The sequence below is a fragment of the Oncorhynchus masou genome, chromosome 31 (genome assembly GCF_036934945.1).
Source record: "Oncorhynchus masou masou isolate Uvic2021 chromosome 31, UVic_Omas_1.1, whole genome shotgun sequence".
Classification (NCBI taxonomy): Eukaryota; Metazoa; Chordata; class Actinopteri; order Salmoniformes; family Salmonidae; genus Oncorhynchus; species Oncorhynchus masou.
Window position 1 is genome coordinate 52,196,472 of NC_088242.1, and position 17,979 is coordinate 52,214,450.

At 41.5% G+C, this 17,979-nt stretch overlaps 2 protein-coding genes across 4 annotated transcripts in view; one reads left to right on the forward strand and one right to left on the reverse strand.

Moving 5' to 3' along the window:
* The window catches only part of ckap5 (cytoskeleton associated protein 5), a 43,167-nt gene extending 36,177 nt beyond the window's left edge, over window positions 1-6,990 (forward strand). For both annotated transcript variants that reach the window (XM_064951305.1, XM_064951306.1), the window contains 2 exons: window positions 5,428-5,552; window positions 5,831-6,990. In XM_064951305.1, coding sequence (XP_064807377.1) covers window positions 5,428-5,552; window positions 5,831-6,085 — 380 coding nt within the window. In that variant the 3' untranslated portion in view covers window positions 6,086-6,990. The remainder of the gene's footprint in view (window positions 1-5,427; window positions 5,553-5,830) is intronic.
* A 2,534-nt stretch (window positions 6,991-9,524) lies between these two features.
* On the reverse strand, window positions 9,525-17,875 carry LOC135524104 (aurora kinase B-like). Of its 2 annotated transcripts, none has more exons than XM_064951307.1 (9): window positions 17,741-17,875; window positions 17,537-17,575; window positions 17,189-17,273; window positions 17,015-17,063; window positions 16,699-16,890; window positions 15,988-16,126; window positions 15,566-15,714; window positions 13,676-13,850; window positions 9,525-10,259 (listed from the first exon to the last, which is right to left on the reverse strand). In XM_064951307.1, the coding sequence occupies exons 1-9, from the start codon at window positions 17,747-17,749 to the stop codon at window positions 10,086-10,088; spliced, it is 1,011 nt and encodes a 336-aa protein (XP_064807379.1). In that variant the 5' UTR covers window positions 17,750-17,875; the 3' UTR covers window positions 9,525-10,085. The 2 variants fall into 2 exon arrangements, with proteins under 2 accessions (XP_064807379.1, XP_064807380.1); XM_064951308.1 differs by having other exon boundaries at window positions 16,699-16,887; window positions 17,741-17,873.
* Window positions 17,876-17,979: the final 104 nt, after the last annotated feature.

A 17,979-nucleotide genomic window follows, 5' to 3' on the forward strand; every position in this document is an offset into this window, starting at 1 on the left:
GAGACCTGGAAATAGCTGGGCAGCGACACTCCACATCCAACCTGACAGAGCTTGAGAGGATCTGCAGAGAAGAATGGGAGAAACTCTCCAAATACAGATGTGCAAAGCTTGTAGCGTCATACCCAAGAAGACTCAAGGCTGTAGTCGCTGCCAAAGGTGCTTCAACAAAGTACTGAGTAAATGGTCTGAATACTTACAGTACCAGTCAAAAGTTTGGACACCTACAGTTTTTCTTCCTTTAAAAGTTGCGTTGTACTGCAGCGCAGCTTGCATGGTGCCGCATAATTCTATGGCACGTTATTTAAGTGTTAGCCATTGTTGCCATTAATGCTAGTTTGACCACCAGGAACCATCTTTGAGAAGTTAAGTTATTGAAATGACATGGAGCTGTAGACTTAAGAGTCCTATTTACTGTAGCGGTTTTTGCATAACTTACTTATTGGAATACAGGCCTACTTCAATATACATTATATCAATCATTCATTCATTTGTGCAGGTCTTTAAATGTATTTTAAATGTATTCAAGCATTTTAGTTATAAAATGAAATAACAAAGGGAGCCTTGAATATTTAAAAAATGAATGTCGGCTAAAGCGATTGATTTCAGGAATGCATTTGACCGTTTTAATATTACGAAAATATGCCGCTGTACAACGTGCCCAGTCGGGAGTAGGCCTAGGCTACTAAGTGACTGCGAGTGAAAATCAAAATAATCCTAACTTTCCAATACCCAAATTGAGATTCAGTGAAAATAAAAATCTAATTGATTTATCAAACCCATGCTTGTCTCAGAGCAGCACAAAACATTGACCACATGCGGGTAGGCTATTGCTTCAAATCCCACTATAACAATTGGATGACTTTGGGAGTTTCAGTAAGCAACAATTTGTTGCCATCGTTAGCCTACTTTATTACAATATTTTATGTTATTCACTGATGTTTATTCCCATATTAATTCGTTATGGATCCATCCAGATGTGGTTCGAAAACCGTGCATGTGGTGGGCTATGCAAAAGTGTGAGAGAAGTGACATGCCTCGCAAACACCCATGAATACATTTTAAAGTCCCTAAACTCAGCAAGAGTCTATTGTCCTGCTGATAGTCCATCAAGGGTGGGATGCTTCTTTTGTATTCTTAAACGAACTAGCACAGAGAAGAGAAAGGAGCCTTTAAATAATTAAACGATTAATAAACCGCAACATGTCAGCTAAAGCGATTGAATTCAAAAATGCATTTGACTGTTTTTAATATTGGCCAGCAACCAGAAACACCGCATCTACTGTGGTAGAAATATACGTTATTGAATTTGATTTGTATTATTTTTACTATTTAAAAATGCAGGTTTATTAGGCTAATGTGCCGTGTCTTTAAATACAATGCTCCCCCTACCCTCCTTTCCTATTGTCCTGCTAATAGCCCATCATAGGTAGATGGCTTCTTTCGTATTCCAAAGTCTTGAATGAATGTATTAATTACAGTCATTTACCATTCTCATTCTCGGAGTGGAAACGTTGTTTTCAGAATTCTACAACCTGCTACACTTGTGTGAAAAACAAGTGTTTGAAAACAACATGTTTTCAAAATGCCTCCTGCTGTCCATCACTACTGTAAACCGGGAACTGTATTGAATTAGATGTATTATTATCTTTTGTTTTAAAATGTATATGTTTATTAGGCTACTGTGTAGTCTGACAAAACCAACAGGACAATGAGAATGGGCAACAGAAGCAGGAACAGAATAGGGCTGAGTGACTTTCTCATTACTGGCTTTTGTTGAAAATAAGTTAGTGGCAAGAAAAAGTATGTGAACCCTTTGGAATTCTGCATAAATTGGTCATCAAATGTGATCTGATCTTCATCTAAGTCACAAGCAATAGACAAACATAGTGTGCTTAAACTAATAACACACATTCTTGTATTTTTCTTGTATATATTGAATACATAATTTAAACATTCACAGTGTAGGTTGGGGGAAAGTATGTGAACCCCTAGGCTAATGACTTCTCCTAAAGCTAATTGGAGTCAGGAGTCAGCTAACCTAGACTCCAATCAATGAGATGAGATTGGATATGTTGTTTAGAGCTGCCATGCCCTATAAAAAAACTCACAATTTGAGTTTGCAATTCACAAGAAGCACTGCCTGATGTGAACCATGCCTCAAACAAAAGAGATCTCAGAAGACCTAAGATTAAGAATTGTTGACTTGCATAAAGCTGGAAATGGTTACAAAAGTATCTCTCTAAAAGCATTGATGTTCATTAGTCCACAGATAGACAAATTGTCTATAAATGGATAAAGTTCAGCACGGTTGCAACTCTCCCTAGGAATGGCCGTCTTGGAAAGATGACTGCAAGAGTGCAGAATGCTCAATGAGGTTAAGAAGAATCCTAGTGTCAGCTAAAGCCTTACAGAAATCTCTGGAACATGCTAACATCTCTGTTGACAAGTCTATGATACGTAAAACACTAAACAAGAATGTTGTTCATGGGAGGACACCACGGAAGAAGCCACTGCTGTCCAAAAACAACAACATTGGAACACAGCACTGGAACACAACACTATGTGTGGAGAGAAAAAGGCACAGCACACCAACATCAAAACCCCATCCCGACTGTAAAGTGTAGCGGAGGGAGCATCATGGTTTGGGGCTGCTTTTCTGCCTCAGGGCCTGAACAGCTTGCTATCATCTACGGAGTTTATCAAGACATTTTGCAGGAGAATGTTAAGCTATCTGTCCACCAATTGAAGCTCAACAGAAGTTTGGTGATGCAATAGGACAACGACTAAAATACAGAAGTAAATCAACAATGGAATGGTTCAACAGAAGAAAATACGCCTTCTGGAGTGGCCCAGTCAGAGTCCTGACCTCAACCTGATTTGAGATATTTTTTCTTGCCACTGTATATTATTAAAACGGAGTCTGGTGCTCTCTGTGTGGATAGGCCACTGGGAGTAAACGGATACCGGACTGCACTCTGGTCAAAGAGTGATGACAGACACAGAAGCCCAGTCTAGGTGTTTAATGATGAAGCAGAGTATACATGTGGTCTGTGTACAGAGAGAAACCAAATAAAATAAATAGAACATTACTACAATGTAAATCAAATAAAAAATATTACATTAAACACTAATGTCAACAATCTCCATACACAATTGACAAGAGAAATAAAACACCATAATTCATCTTAAGATAATTAACATTAGCCTACCAGTTGGTCAAACTCTAATCACACAATTGTACAGAATGGTAAGAGAACTGGTGAAGTTAACCCACTACATGCGCATTTCTTGTATTTACGTAACAATAGCAACAGGAATATTATGAAAGTGAAATAAGTATTTGTTTTGACTTACATTTGGTCAAAAAAGCGCAAATGAAAACGGTCTGATCTGCACAAAAGCCAAACTAACTAAGAAATACATTTTGTTGATTGCCATGGTGAATAATCCAATAATAGTTGGTAGGACACATAAAAGGAAACATCAGTTTACCGGAATCTCTAAATGAAAATACTGGCAGATCAGTAAAATGTCTTTGTAGATCTAATTCAATTCAGAGGATTCTAAATTAATATCTAAGGGGCTTTTATACAATTTTAAAATGTAGCTTAATTAAATTGATGAATATTGTGGTTTTTCTATTTCCAAAAAAACAAATGCATTTCTTACTGTAGCCAATGTACTGTGGGCCTAAGGGTTTCCGTTAGGAAGATATGGCACTATACAACGTGTTTCTATTCCAAGAAAACAAAAGTGCATTTGTTACTGTAGCTGTTTTAGTGTAATTTATTGGCATAAAGGCCTACTTAAATATACAGTACATCAATCAATTAATTTGTGCACGTCATCAAACAGCATACAAGTCATCCATGTCTTTAAATGCAGTCAAGCATTTTAGTTAAAACTAAATGACAAAGGGAGCATTGATTAATTTTTCAATCACGGCTAAAGCAATTTTAATTAAGGGTTTCTGTTAGGAAAATATGGTGCTGTACAACCTGACCGGTCAGGCGGAGGCCTAGGCGACTGACTGCGAGTGAAGAGCAAAATAATCCTTACTTTGCCAGAAAAATTGGATTGATTTATTAAGACCAGTCCTCATACGGTCATTCAGATATATTTATTCCCACCGCCCCAACAGGTCCACAGACAACATAATCGCCATCACACTGCATACTGCCCTATCCCACCTGGACAAAAATAATACCTAATAAGAATGTTGTTCATCGACTACAGCTCAGCATTCAACACCATAGTACCCTCCAACCCCACCCTGTGCAACTGAGTCCTGGACTTTCTGACGGGCCACCCCAGGTGCTGAAGGTAGGAAACAACATCTCTACTTCGCTGACCCTCAACACTGAGGCCCCACAAGACTGTGTGCTCAGCCCTCTCCTGTACTCCCTGTTTACCCACAACTGCGTGGTCATGCAACTCAATCATCAAGTTTGCAGACGACACAACAGTAGTTGGCTTGATAACCAACAACGACGAGACAGCCTACAGGGAGGATGTGAGCACTCGGAGTGTGGTGTCAGGAAAACAAACTTTCACTCAACGTCAACAAAACAAAGGAGATGACCGTGGACTTCAGGAAAGAGCAGAGAGAGCACCCACCTATCCACATCAAAGGGACAGCAGTGGAGAAGGTGAAAGTCTTAATAAGCTCCTGGGCGTACACATCAGACAAACTGAAATGGTCCATCCACACAAACAGTGTGGTGAAGAAGGCGCAACAGCGCCTCTTCAACCTCAGGAGGCTGAAGGAATTTGGCTTGTCACCCAAAACCCTTACAAACTTTTACAGATGCACAATCAAGAGCATGCTGTCGGGCTGTATCATAGCCTGGTACGGCAACTGCACCGCCCTCAACCGCAAGGCTCTCCGCAGGGTGAGCATCACCGGGGGCACACTACCTGCCGTCCATGACACCTACAGTACTTGATGTCACAGGAAGGCCAAAAAGATCATCAAGGACAACAAACTGCTTGTTTACCCCGCTATCATCCAGAAGGCGAGGTCCGTACAGGTGCATCAAAGCTGGGACCAAGATATGGAAGCTGTTTTTCAACCTCAAGGCCATAAAACTGCTAAACAGCAATCACTAACTTAGAGAGGCTGCCGCCTACATTGAGACCCAATCACTGGACACTTTAATATATGGGCGGCTGGAAACCTAGTGGTTAAAGCGTTAGGCTTGTAACCGAAAGAAGCACAAGCATTTCACTACACTCGCATTAACATCTGCTAACCGTGTGTATGTGACCAATAAAATGTTATTTGATTGAAGTGGAAAAAGTCAAGGTGTTTGAATACTTGACGAATGCATTCATTGATATTACTGTATATGCATGTGCTGGACTGCTTGAAAAGCGCTTCAGTTGCTGTGACGAGTTCTGTTGAAGTTAAATGTTTCTCTGTTCCAGTGATTCCCCAACATGGCCTAGACTCTGGCTCAGTGCCTCTGAACGGAGAGGAGATGAAACCTGCAGTGTACTACGAGAGACTGAAGATTCTGAGACAGAGACAAGGACTGGAGAACAACTCCAGGGTTAGTTTAATGTCGAGCACATTGGTGCCACTCGGCTTACAATTTCACATTCATATTATGATGATGTAGAAATTGAATACTTGCTGTATTAATGAGTGTCCCCATTATATTATAGCTTGTCATACCCACAGTAATGTAGCATCGTTTCTTGGCTTGCTTACTTTAAATTTGAAAGCTGATCGCCTGTTCTCTTTCCCCTCCTTTCTCTCCTTCTCTTTCCCATCCCTCATTTTCTCTTCTCTCTCTCTCTCCCTCCTCTCTCATCTCCATCCTAATAGCAGGCTCAGCTGTTGCAGCAGGAGGAGGGGGACATTGCACCAATGCGTCCCATCACGTCCCTTCTGTCCAAGCCCTCGGTGGCCTCCTCCACAGACATGCTCCAAAGCAAACTGTCTCAGCTCAAAGAGTCCCGCGAGTCCCACTTCCAGCAGGAGCAGTCCCACTCCCACAGCCCCACTCGATGCTCGTCCCCCTCCGCCAACCTCGACGACCTAAAGAAGAGGCTGGAACGGATAAAGAGCAACCGCCAATAAACGACCCCTGACCCCCAAGCTCATCTCTATACCCAGTCTATCCAATGTGTTAGCCAGCGCCCACCCTCGACCCGATACCCACCCAGCCTTGGCTTTACCCACCCCAAAACCCTGCTCTTATCCTGGATTTCTTTTTCTGGGTAACCTCCTCTTCTGTGTAAATTGAAAAAGCACCTGTCTCATTGTATAATATTCTGTAAGTGGACAATTTTTTTGTTGAGTATCGTGGCACAATTGTGTGTGTATATACTCATGGATGCTAACCACTCAATGCTTTTAAGTGTCAAGTTAGGGTTACAGTGTACAGTTTCCATGTGCAGAATGCTGTAATATGTGTTACTTAATCTAGCTTTTTTTTTTTTTTTTTGGAAGGTTTTGAATTTCAGTCAAACCATGACATGTCTCTTCTCTGGGCCTCCAAGCAGGGTTGGGGTCAATTCCATTTTAATTCAGTTATTTCTGGAAGTAAACAAAAAACAAAATGTTTCCTCATAGAGAAGCATTTAGGAAAATCTGAGTAGGAATTGGAATGTCAGTTTACTTCTGGAATTGACCCCGACCCTGTTTTCAGGCCCTGTCAGTTCATACGACTGTTTGCTAAACTTGCTTTCCATCTATGAAGTTAAGACTTGTGAAACTTGAAGGATTGATTCTGTTCTCGAAGTAAAGCAAGGAGCATGGCATGAAGTAATTGTTTTTGTAATAAAGTTTGCATTACTAAAATATGTTTAAGTCATTGGTTTAATAATACTCCCATCTTGCGTACTGTAGCAGAATGTCGATAATTCTGATGCATTGTTTTTGTATTTAATTCAAATGGAAGTAGTCTTAAATTGTTGCTCTTATGGGTTTTAAGTGTATAATCGATAGTGAAATGGCAATAAAGTTTTTTTTTTAACAAACTACCTAATGTGTATACGTTTTGCATTTTATTCTTGCTCGATTGAACACCACTGCACCACATGTTGAGTGATATACATTTATATTAATGCATTTCAGAACTTCAGCTCATTGGTTCATAAGTTACAATAAAGGCAAATATACATAAATTGCATTTGTGTACATAAATATACAATCTGCGGTAGTGTCTCAAGATGAAAGTGCCGAAAGACACACAACATTTTAGACATTTGACAAGCTATTTTTCTATTCCACGCAATATTCTAAAACGGCCAATGGAAGATGTGGCATACACATGCAGGAAAACATTGATCAAATTGAACATTTAATGGCAGTATATCAAGCTTTCCACAGAAATCTGTCTTCAAATCTTTAAGCCAACGAGCGTAGAAAACTTGTTTCCAGACTGGAAGCCTGGCCCCTCGTTTTTTGTTGTGGTATACAGCAGTACTTACAGCTGTGCTGACATGACAACTGGGTCTGATTTCCAAACAGAAAGCTATGAAGAGTCATGTAAACTGTTCTGCTCACTGATTGAATATTGCATACAGTCAGTTGCCTGAATTAGGATCGATTACTATCTCTTGCTACGCAAATTGATTTTGTCCCCCCACACCAAACGTGATCACGACACGCAGGTTGAAATATAAATGGTGCATTTAAGTGCGTGTCTTAGCGAGTGTGATGTAGGTGACCCTAACATAACAGATAGGTTAATCACTACAGGTGTTGATATATACCTACAGTATAGCTAATACACACTTAATGTAAAGTGTGTTCAATGTTTCCTCAAGGTCACGCAGCCATTTGAACTACTTGGGATGGACCTTATCGGCAAACTGACACAGACAGCGGACACCAGTATATCTGTTATGATTGACTACCTCACTAAATGGCCACAGGCATAACCCCCCCCCCACACACACACACACACACACACACACACACAAAGTCTGCTAAGGAGGTCACAGACTGCATATTCACATTTTTCTGTCAGTTTGAGGCACCCAAACCTATACTCACAGACCAAGGGAATGAGTTTGTCAATGAAGTCAATTGTAACTGTTTTACTCAACTTCAATATTTATTTAAATGTCTTCAGCTTTCTAATTTTTTTTCCCCCTTTTATAATAAAAGATCAACAAAAAATGTCTGCAAGACTGGCGATCCGAAGAAGTCTGCTCACCGTACCATCCCCAGATTAATGGATTGGTAGAAAGGATGAACGGGACAATACAGAGGTATAAGCAACATCTGTAGACTGAGTTCATCAACTGCAATGTTATAAAAATAAATCACATTCTAAGAATAACTTGTGTCAGATTTACCTTCATCGTCTTTCTTTTTTTCTGCCACACCATCAATGCCTACATGTTCCATCTGGTGTGGAATTTTAACAGCCAGTAAACCAAGCAAGCTTTCTACATTGACACCTTTAAAATGACTGGCATCTGGGTGTGCAAGAAATCAAAACATAAGGTTGGTTGGATTATTCTCAAAACATAAGGTTGGTTGAATTATTCTTAACTTGTGTCATATAATTTTCTATTCAATCATATTTTCAGATCCATCTCTAAATTAGTGGGCCAAAAACCAAAAGAGTGGGACAAGCACCTTGATGCTGTAATGTATGGTTTAAGAACCAAGAATCAAATGTCAACAAAATACTCCCCCTTCTACCTGATGTTCGGTAGAGAGGCTCGCTACCCGTCAGAGGGTTCCAGAACATTACAGGGTTGGTGTACATCATTTTACATTCTAGTTGATTTGAGAAGTCACCTGCCTTCAAACTCAGTGCATCTTTGCTTGACATCATGGGAAAATCAAAAGAAATCAGCCAAGCCATCAGAAAAATAATTCTAGACCTCCACAAGTCTGGTTCATCCTTGGGAGCAATTTCCAAACACCTGAAGGTACCACATTCATCTGAACAAACAATAGTATTCAAGTATAAACACCATGGGACCATGCAGCTGTCATACCGCTCAGGAAGGAGATGGGTTCTTTCTCCTAGAGATGAATGTACTTGGTGTGAAAAGGGGCACCGGTGTCGAGGTAATATGTACATGTAGGTAGTTAAAAGGGACTATGCATAGATAAGAGCAGCGGCAGCGTGGGGGGGGGGGGAATGCAAATAGTTGTGTCGTCAGCAAACGTAATGAAGGTGTTGGGTGTCGTGTTTAGCCAGTCGCGGGTGATCAAGGAGTAAAGCGTGGCAGACGTGTTGATGCCTACCCTTACCACCTCGGGGCGGCCCCATCAGGAAGTCCAGGACCCAGTTGAAGAGGGAGGTTCTCACATAGGTGTTCCTTTTGTCCAGGTGGGAAAGAGCAGTGTGATTGATTCATCTTTGGATCTGTTGGAGCGGTATGGAGTGGGTCTAGGGTATCCGGGAGGATGCTGTTGATATGATCCATGACCAGCCTTTCCAAGGTGGTAAGATATGCATTTTGGCAGGTAAAAATTGCATAACTTCAATTAATCCTTGCCACACTGACTTCAAGGTATTTATTCGTGGCGCAAACATCAGGCAGGAGAGTTTAAGGTTCCCTCACAGTTGGGATGATTTTTATTTCAAAACAGTTGCACAAGGAAATTTCAGATACATAAACTTTGCTTGTAGATGCCGTTATATACAAACACACACACAGTACAAAAACTGAAAAGACTTTAGTTAGTAGACAGACATCCTCTTCTTGAAAACCATTTAAGAATTATAAAGGAATCATCCTTATTCTCAATGGCCTTCCTCATTTCTACCAGTAGAGAGCAGCCTTAACCTGTCCTTGGTGTAAATTGAAAAATAAATGACAGTAATCTAGTTCAGGCCCCCCCCTCCCAACCTCTCAGAAATCAAAAAAATTAGAAGTTAAAAGACCACTCTAAACCCAGAAAATTGCCCAGGTAACAAAAAGTGTGAAACCCTTGAAAGTGGAGAAGGAAAAAAGAAACAAAACATATCACCATAGTCCCTCCCAATCAGCAGTGCAAGACATAGTCCCCCACTCAGGTAGAAAGCAGACTGGAACCGTGAATAGATGTGTCTCTTTGGTGCTTTTAGGGTTTCTTAGCAGTTTGTAACAGGCTGGAACAACTGACGTTAGGGTTTCTTGAGAGAAAAGGCAGGAGGTAGGACCCGCCGTGAGTTGTTTTTCACCCATGGGTGGTCAATTACATTCCGCAGCGGCAGCCGCTTGGAGGGGCTGTGGCGGAGCAGCTTAGAGATCAGGTCCCTAGCCCCGTCGGACACCACTTCGGGGAACTGCAGGTCCACCTTAGACATTGAGGGAGGAGATGTCCTTAATCACTGTTCATACCTATGTATTGGTTACTGGATGAATTGATCAATCATTCTCTGAATAAATTACAACTAGGTTCATTAAAAGCATTTCCTATATAGCAGATACTTAAAAGGCGCTACACATTTTGCGTTGTGGAATTTTTGCATTGTAATTTCAGAAAATGTCAATCTCTGGCACTAACAGTGGAATGATGGTGTTTCATAGTATAACGTATCCTCCAGTGTTGTGACTGGCAGTGATATTCAGCTATTGATTTCTCTCAAGGTATCGGTTGTCAAACTGGGAAAGCTGTTCTGACTGTGTGGCTGTTTCCTCTAGCGGAAATTGTTGTCATTTCCTGGTTGCTAAATCGCTAGAGTGTAGCGAATCATTGTACCATTAAATATCTTTCATACATACAGTTGAAGTCGGAAGTTTACATACACTTTAAGTTGGCATCATTAATATTAGGTTTTTCAACCACTCCACACATTTGTTAAGAAACTATAGTTTTGGAAAGACTGTTAGGACATCTACTTTGTGCATGACACAAGTCATTTTTCCAACAATTGTTTACAGACAGATTATTTCACTTTTAATAATTCACTGTACCACAATTCCAGTGGGTCAGAAGATTACATACACTAAGTTGACTGCCTTTAAAGAGCTTGGAAAATTCCCCAGAAATGTTGTCATGGCTTTAGAAGCTTCTGTTAGGCTAATTGGCATACTTTGAGTCAATTGGTGTACCTGTGGATGTATTTCAAGGCCTAACTTCAAACTCTGTGCATCTTTGTTTGACATCATGGGAAAATCAAAAGAAATCAGCCAAGACATCAGAAAAAATAAATTGTAGACCTCCACAAGTCTGGTTCATCCTTGGGAGCAATTTCCAAACGCCTGAAGGTACTACATTCATCTGAACAAACAATAGTATGCAAGTACAAACACTATGGGACCACGCAGCTGTCATACCGCTCAGGAAGGAGATGAGTTCTGTCTCCTAGAGATGAACGTACTTGGAGCGAAAAGTGCAAATCAATCCCAGAACACCAGCAAAGGACCTTGTGAAGATGCTGGAGGAAACAGGTACAAAAGTATCTATATCCACATAACCTGAAAGGCCGCTCAGCAAGGAAGAAACCAATGCTTCAAAACCACCATAAAAAAAGCCAGACTACGGTTTGCAACTGCACATGGGAACAAATATCATACTTTCTTGTGAAATATCCTCTGGTCTGATGAAACAAAAATAGAATTACTTGGCCATAATGACCATTGTTATGTTTGGAGGAAAATGAGGGATGCTTGCAAGCTGAAGAACACCATCCCAAACCGTGAATCATGGGGGGGGGGGCAGTATCATGTGGTGGGGTGCTTTGCTGTAGGAGGGACTGGTGCATTTCAAAATAGATGGCGTCATGAGGCAGGAAAATTGTGGATATATTCAAGCAACGTCGAGACAGTCAGGAAGTCAAAGCTTGGTCGCAAATGGGTCTTCCAAATGGACAATGACCCCAAGCATACTTCCAAAGTTGTGGCAAAATGGCTTAAGGACAACAAATTGGAGTGGCCACCACAAAGCCCTGACCTAAATCCCATAGACGATTTGTGGGCAGAACTGAAAAAGCGTTTGCGAGCAAGGTCTACAAAACTGACTCAAGTTACACCAGCTCTGTCAGGAGGAATGGGCCAATATTCACCCAACTTATTGTGGGAAGCTTGTGGAAGGCTACTCTAAATTGTTTAACTTTGGTCAAACGTTTCAAGGCAATGCTACCAAATACTAATTGAGTGCATTTAAAACTGACCCACTGGGAATGTGATTAAGAAATAAAAAGCTGAAATAAAATCACTTATTCTGACATGTCACAGTCTTATAATAAAGTGGTGATCCTACCTGACCTAAGACAGGGGAGTTTTACTCGGATTAAAATGTCAGGAACTGCGAAAAACTGAGTTTAAATGTATTTGGCTAAGGCATATGTAAACAGAAATGCAGCCCCAAACTTGCAAAGAGCCTCCACCATGAGTCAATGTTACCTGCAGACACTCATTTGTGTACCACTGTCCAGCCCTTTGGCTGTAGCAGAAGGCAGTTTACTTGCTGAACGGTTTCAAATGGACTCATCAGGCAAGAGCACCTGTTGCCATTTTTCTGCATCCCCGTGCCTGTGTTTTCGTGCAGAGTTAAGTCAATTGGCCTCGTTTCCACATTGGAGGTATGGCTTTTTGGCCGCATGTCTTCCATGAAGGCCACTTCTGACCAGACTTCTCTGGACAGTAGATGGGTGTACCAGGGTCCCACGGTTTTCTGTAAATTCTGAGCTGATGGCACTGCTGGACATCTTCCGATTGCGAAGGGAGGTAAGTATGAGGTCTCATCTGCTGCAGTAAGTGTCCTTGGCCGACCACTGTGTCTACAGCCCTCAACGTTGCCCGTTTCCTTTGTGCTTCTTCAAAAGAGCTTGGACATCACATCTGGAAAGCCTTGTCTGCCTTGAAATTTCTGCCTGGGAGAGACCTTGCTGATAACTACCTTGTGACTTGTTGCTGGGCTCAGTCTTGCCGTGGTGTATGATTTTTGACAGTAATCCGTCTACAGCAACCTCACCTTGTTAGCAGAGTTTGGCTGTTCCTCAACCAGTTTTATTCCTCCTTCACAGCTGTTTCTGTTAATGATCGCGTTTCAACCTACATATTGAATTGATGATCATTAGCACCGGTTTGGTATAATTGCTTAAATCATAGACCGGACAATATGCCTACAAAAACCCAGACTTTGTGCAAGTTTCCTAGAAGAATTTATGCTGTTTTGAAGGCAACGGGTGGTCACACCAAATATGGATTTGATTTAGATTTCTGTTCACTCACTGCATTTAGTTAATTGATTAATATCATTCATGTCTATTTTTGGTCCACCAGTGTCAAACAGCAGTAAAAACTATATTTTTTTGTTAATGAAAAATATATGGTCTTAGCAATTTAGACCGCTAAAGGCCATGAAGCGTCTGTGCATGATTCTTTATGCAGTCTCTGCTCTATTTGCAGAGAACAGGCTACTCTATGGTTGCTCGCCGCACATCAGTCAAAAACCTGTAGGCTACTTCAAAAACACTAACTCAAGATCTAAATGCATATATATCCCCACAAATTGATTAAGATCAAATGGTTGGTATGCATTTGCTGCATGTACTAGTCACCGGTAAAACTTAAATTAGAATTCTCGATTGACAGTGAGAAATGTGATGGCAGGTTCTTGACAGAGTAGAGCAGAGATTGTGTGTAAAGTAAAGAATCTCGCACATGCACAGAAGCTTCGGGATCTTTAGCTGTTAGGAAGAGGGGCCCGGAAAAGTCAGATCCACAGCCTCTGCCAACAAGGTAACGACCATCCAGAAATGCAAACCTTTGTGATGCGCTTGTACGTTTCAGAGTTGCTGGCGGCTTCAAAAGGGGGGTTTCCAACTAGGCACTCATAGCAGAGCACCCCGATGCACCACAAGTCCACCTTCTCATCGTGGGGCTTTCCCTCAATCATCTCTGGGGGCAGGTAGTCCAGTGTTCCACACATTGTATGGCGTCTAGAGGGGCAAGTCAACAAATTACATAAGTGATATGGGTCAGTCTAAAAACCCTATGTACAAAATAGACTGTCAAGATGAAGAGGAAGGAAAAACATGTCTCAGTGAATTAATGACTGAATACAAAGGCTGACCCTAATTATTTGACTGGTTGAAGATTTCTTTTGTCGGGCAGTAGCAAATATATAAACTCAGCAAAAAGAAAAAAGGGGGGGCCCCTTTTTCAGGACCCCATCTTTCAAACAATTCTTAAATCCAAATAACTTCAGATCTTCATTGTAAAGGGTTTAAACACCATTTCCCATGCTTGTTCAATGAACATGCATCTGTGGAAAGGTTGTTAAGACACTAACAGATGGTAGGAAATTAAGGTCACAGTTATGGAAACTTAGGACACTAAAGAGGCCTTTCTACTGAATCTGAAAAACACCAAAAGGAAAGATGCCCAGGGTCCCTGCTCATCTGCGTGAACGTGCATTTGGTATGCTGCAAGGAGGCATGAAGACTGCAGGGAAATACATTGAAATGTCCATACTATGAGACGCCTAAGACATTACAGGGAGACAGGAAGGACAGCTGATTGTCCTTGCAGTGGCAGACCCTGCGAGACAACTGCCTTAGTTACATCAGGAACGCACAATCCCCCCCATCAGTACTCAGACTGTCCACAATAGGATGAGAGAGGCTGGACTGAGGGCTTGTAGGCCTGTTGTAAGGCAGGTCCTCACCAGACATCACCGGCAACGTCGTCACCTATGGGCACAAACCCACCGTCGCTGGACCAGACAGGACTGGAAAAAAAGTGCTCTTCACTGATAAGTCAAGGTTGTGTCTCACCAGGGGTGATGGTCGGATTCGCGTTTATCGTTGAAGGAAGGAATGAGCGTTACACCGAGGCCTGTACTCTGGAGCGGGATCGATTTGGAGGTGGAGGGTCCGTCTTGGTCTGGGGCGGTGTGTCACAGCATCATCGGACTGAGCTTGTCGTCATTGCAGGCAATCAATGCTGTGCGTTACAGGCAAGACATTCCCCCCAAAAATGTCCGGGAACTTGCAGGTGCCTTGGAGGAAGAGTGGGGTAAAATCTCACAGCACAAACTGGCAAATCTGGTGCAGTCCATGAGAAGATGCGCTGCAGTACTTAATGCAACTGGTGGCCACACCAGATACTGACTGTTATTTTTTATTTTGACCCCCCTTTGTTCAGGGACACATTATTCCATTTTGGTTAGTCGCATGTCTGTGGAACTTGTTCAGTTTGTCTGTTGTTGAATCTGTTCATAGAAATATTTACACATTAAGTTTGCTGAAAATAATCACAGTTGACAGTGAGAGGACTTTTTGTTGTTGCTGAGTTTAGTTGATTTTTATTACAAACAGTTTGTCTATAGAAAAATACACATTTTAAAAGTGGCAACTCAATTGGTCGGAAGAACAGACGACTTTCAGTCGACCAAGATTTGTCGGGGACAACCATATTGATTAAGGTCACATTCAGTTTGTTTTGCTGGGATCCGTTTGAGCAAGACGGGGCTAAGAATCACATCACTAATCGCTTGATCACATAATGAGTAGGTATTTGGAACGCAAGGTGATTTGTCGATTAGCAATTCTGCGCAATCTGCCTACAACATAAAACACACATTGTACCAAAAGTAAATGCTGTGAAGGCAAACATATTAGGCTGGAGAGGGTTCTGTTCAGGGTTCCCTCACCTTAGGGATGGTGCGTGGACAGACCAGCCAAAGTCTGCTATCTTCAGCTCTCCCCGGAATCCCAGCAGCAGGTTCTCAGGCTTGATGTCCCGATGGATCACCTTTCTCTCATGGCAGTACAGCAGCGCATCAGACAACTCCTCCATGTACTGACAAAGAACATGACACATTTGACCATTACAATGGATTTAAAATGCTAAGAAAGTAATGTCAGCCTCATGAATCTACCTGCCAAAACTAGTCCATTGTAGGAATATTCATATCAAGTTAATTATTTTAGCATCTATAAACCAAAAAACATCTTTCAGTTACAAAATGTTATGATTGGAGGGGTTCTTGGGCAAATACAGAGTGAAATAAAACAAAGGATTAGTAAGAATAGATTCATTATAAATAGCCCGCAACACTGATCCCTGTCTTACTGTAGCAGTGCGCTGGTCATCAAAGCGACCACATTTCTGCAGCTCTTTGTACATCTCCCCCCGCGGTGCGTACTCCAGGATCAGGAAGACCCTGGTGCGGTCATGAAAGTAGTTGTAGAAGTGCAGTATGTTGGGGTGTCTAAAGGAGGGCGGAGAGAGCAAGGATTTAATCTCAGTTTTCCCATAATCGGAACAATTAACACAATGAACTAAAGGAATTAATGGTCAGTTTCAAAAGTGAACCAAAGTAAGTACATTGCATGATATTGGTTAGGGCTTGGACACGCTTTTTTTTCTTCCATGGCAAAAATGAAAACACAAAGCAGACCACACATGTAAAATAGTGTGCTGTAGCTTGGAAAATACATTTGACTCTGATGACAACATAATGATGTTTGTTTCCAACATCAGGGCCGTTTTCCCAAAGAAGTTAAATCCCCTTCTCGTTGTGTTTCCTTTCCAGAATACTAACGAGAATCACAATACTGGTATTGTTCCAGACATAATGTTGGTGGTAATCAACATGCCACAACATTGCCTGCAGAAACACAATAGTAAGGCAACATCAACCCATACCACTACATTCAAAAGGGCTGGTTTTCCACAAAATATCCATTGAAAATACATTTCATTCCAGTATTGTGTGTCAATCTGTGACTCAGAAACCACCCCTTTAAAAATGGAATAAAAGTCTAAATCAAAACTATTGACCTAAGGTGGGACTGAATCTCAATCTCCCTCCTGAGCTGGTGCTCCACGCCCTCTTTCTCCATCTGAGACTTGAAGAGCACCTTCAGCGCCACGATGAAGTCCAGCTTCTTATCCCGGGCCAGGTAAACGTTCCCAAACTTGCCTTTTCCGAGTGGCCGCCCAATGTCAAAGTCATTGATGGTGAATTTCCTGCTTAAAAGAAACAGAAGTTGCTAAGCCACAACTTGAATGTACAAATATTTTACATAAGAAAAATGGGTATTTTAGATTAAACACATTTAGTGTCAGGTGGTGTATTGTTTGATAGAATACTTACTTTGCTAGAGCTGCACTGGATAAAGACGTGGATAGCTCTTTCCCAGGACCTAAGGAGATAGGGATACAGACTTTTGCAACAGAAGTGGTGGTGTATTATATTGAGGTGGTGTGATGTGGCATCTGAAAAGTTATAGAAACACCGCAGGCAACAATAGTAGCTACAGAAATGTACCTGTAATTGCTTTTTTGTCTGTAGCGTCTGGTGCAGAGGGCATCTGAACTCGCTGAGGACCCAAAGAAACCATTGGAGGTGCCATCTATCGTATAGAAAAAAATATCATAGATTAAACCCAATTGCCTCCAACTCCCCAGTACTGGTACAACGTTCTGAATTGTCATTTGAAAGTAATACATTCATTCAAATGGTAGCTAACTAGCTAGACAGCTAAAACGGACATTAGCGTTAACGAGCCAACATTATTTGCTAGTTACGTTAACGTTAGACACAACGCGCTCAAATTTCAGATGGAAAAAAGGATGGAAGCAAAAATAGAAAAAACATATTTGTAGCAAAACCTACCGGTCTATGTAGCCCTTTAGGATCACAATTCTCCTTATTCTGCAAAGAGATTTAATAGTTTATCAAGTACTTCAAGTTAGCTCCACCATTGAGCTAATTTTAGCAAGCCAACACCATTCTCAAACAACGCTGGATAGCTAGATATTAGCTAGAGACGACAGCAATGTGGGAAGAACCTTGATAAATGAACAATTAAACTCATACCTGCATCATACTGATGTATGTGACATAAAGCAAACGTTACACTGTCGTCTGCTTCGACCGCCAATGTTTTAAAGACACTGTGTTGTCGTGTGTGATTGGCTACCAAATGTATAATTCCTTGTCGATTGGTCAGATCAGCAGTAACCCGTCCAATTGGTGGTAGTAGTGCACCATTAACATTGGATGCCAACCGTCGTTGAACCCCACCGAAGAAGAAGCTCAGCAGTGACGCACTTCCG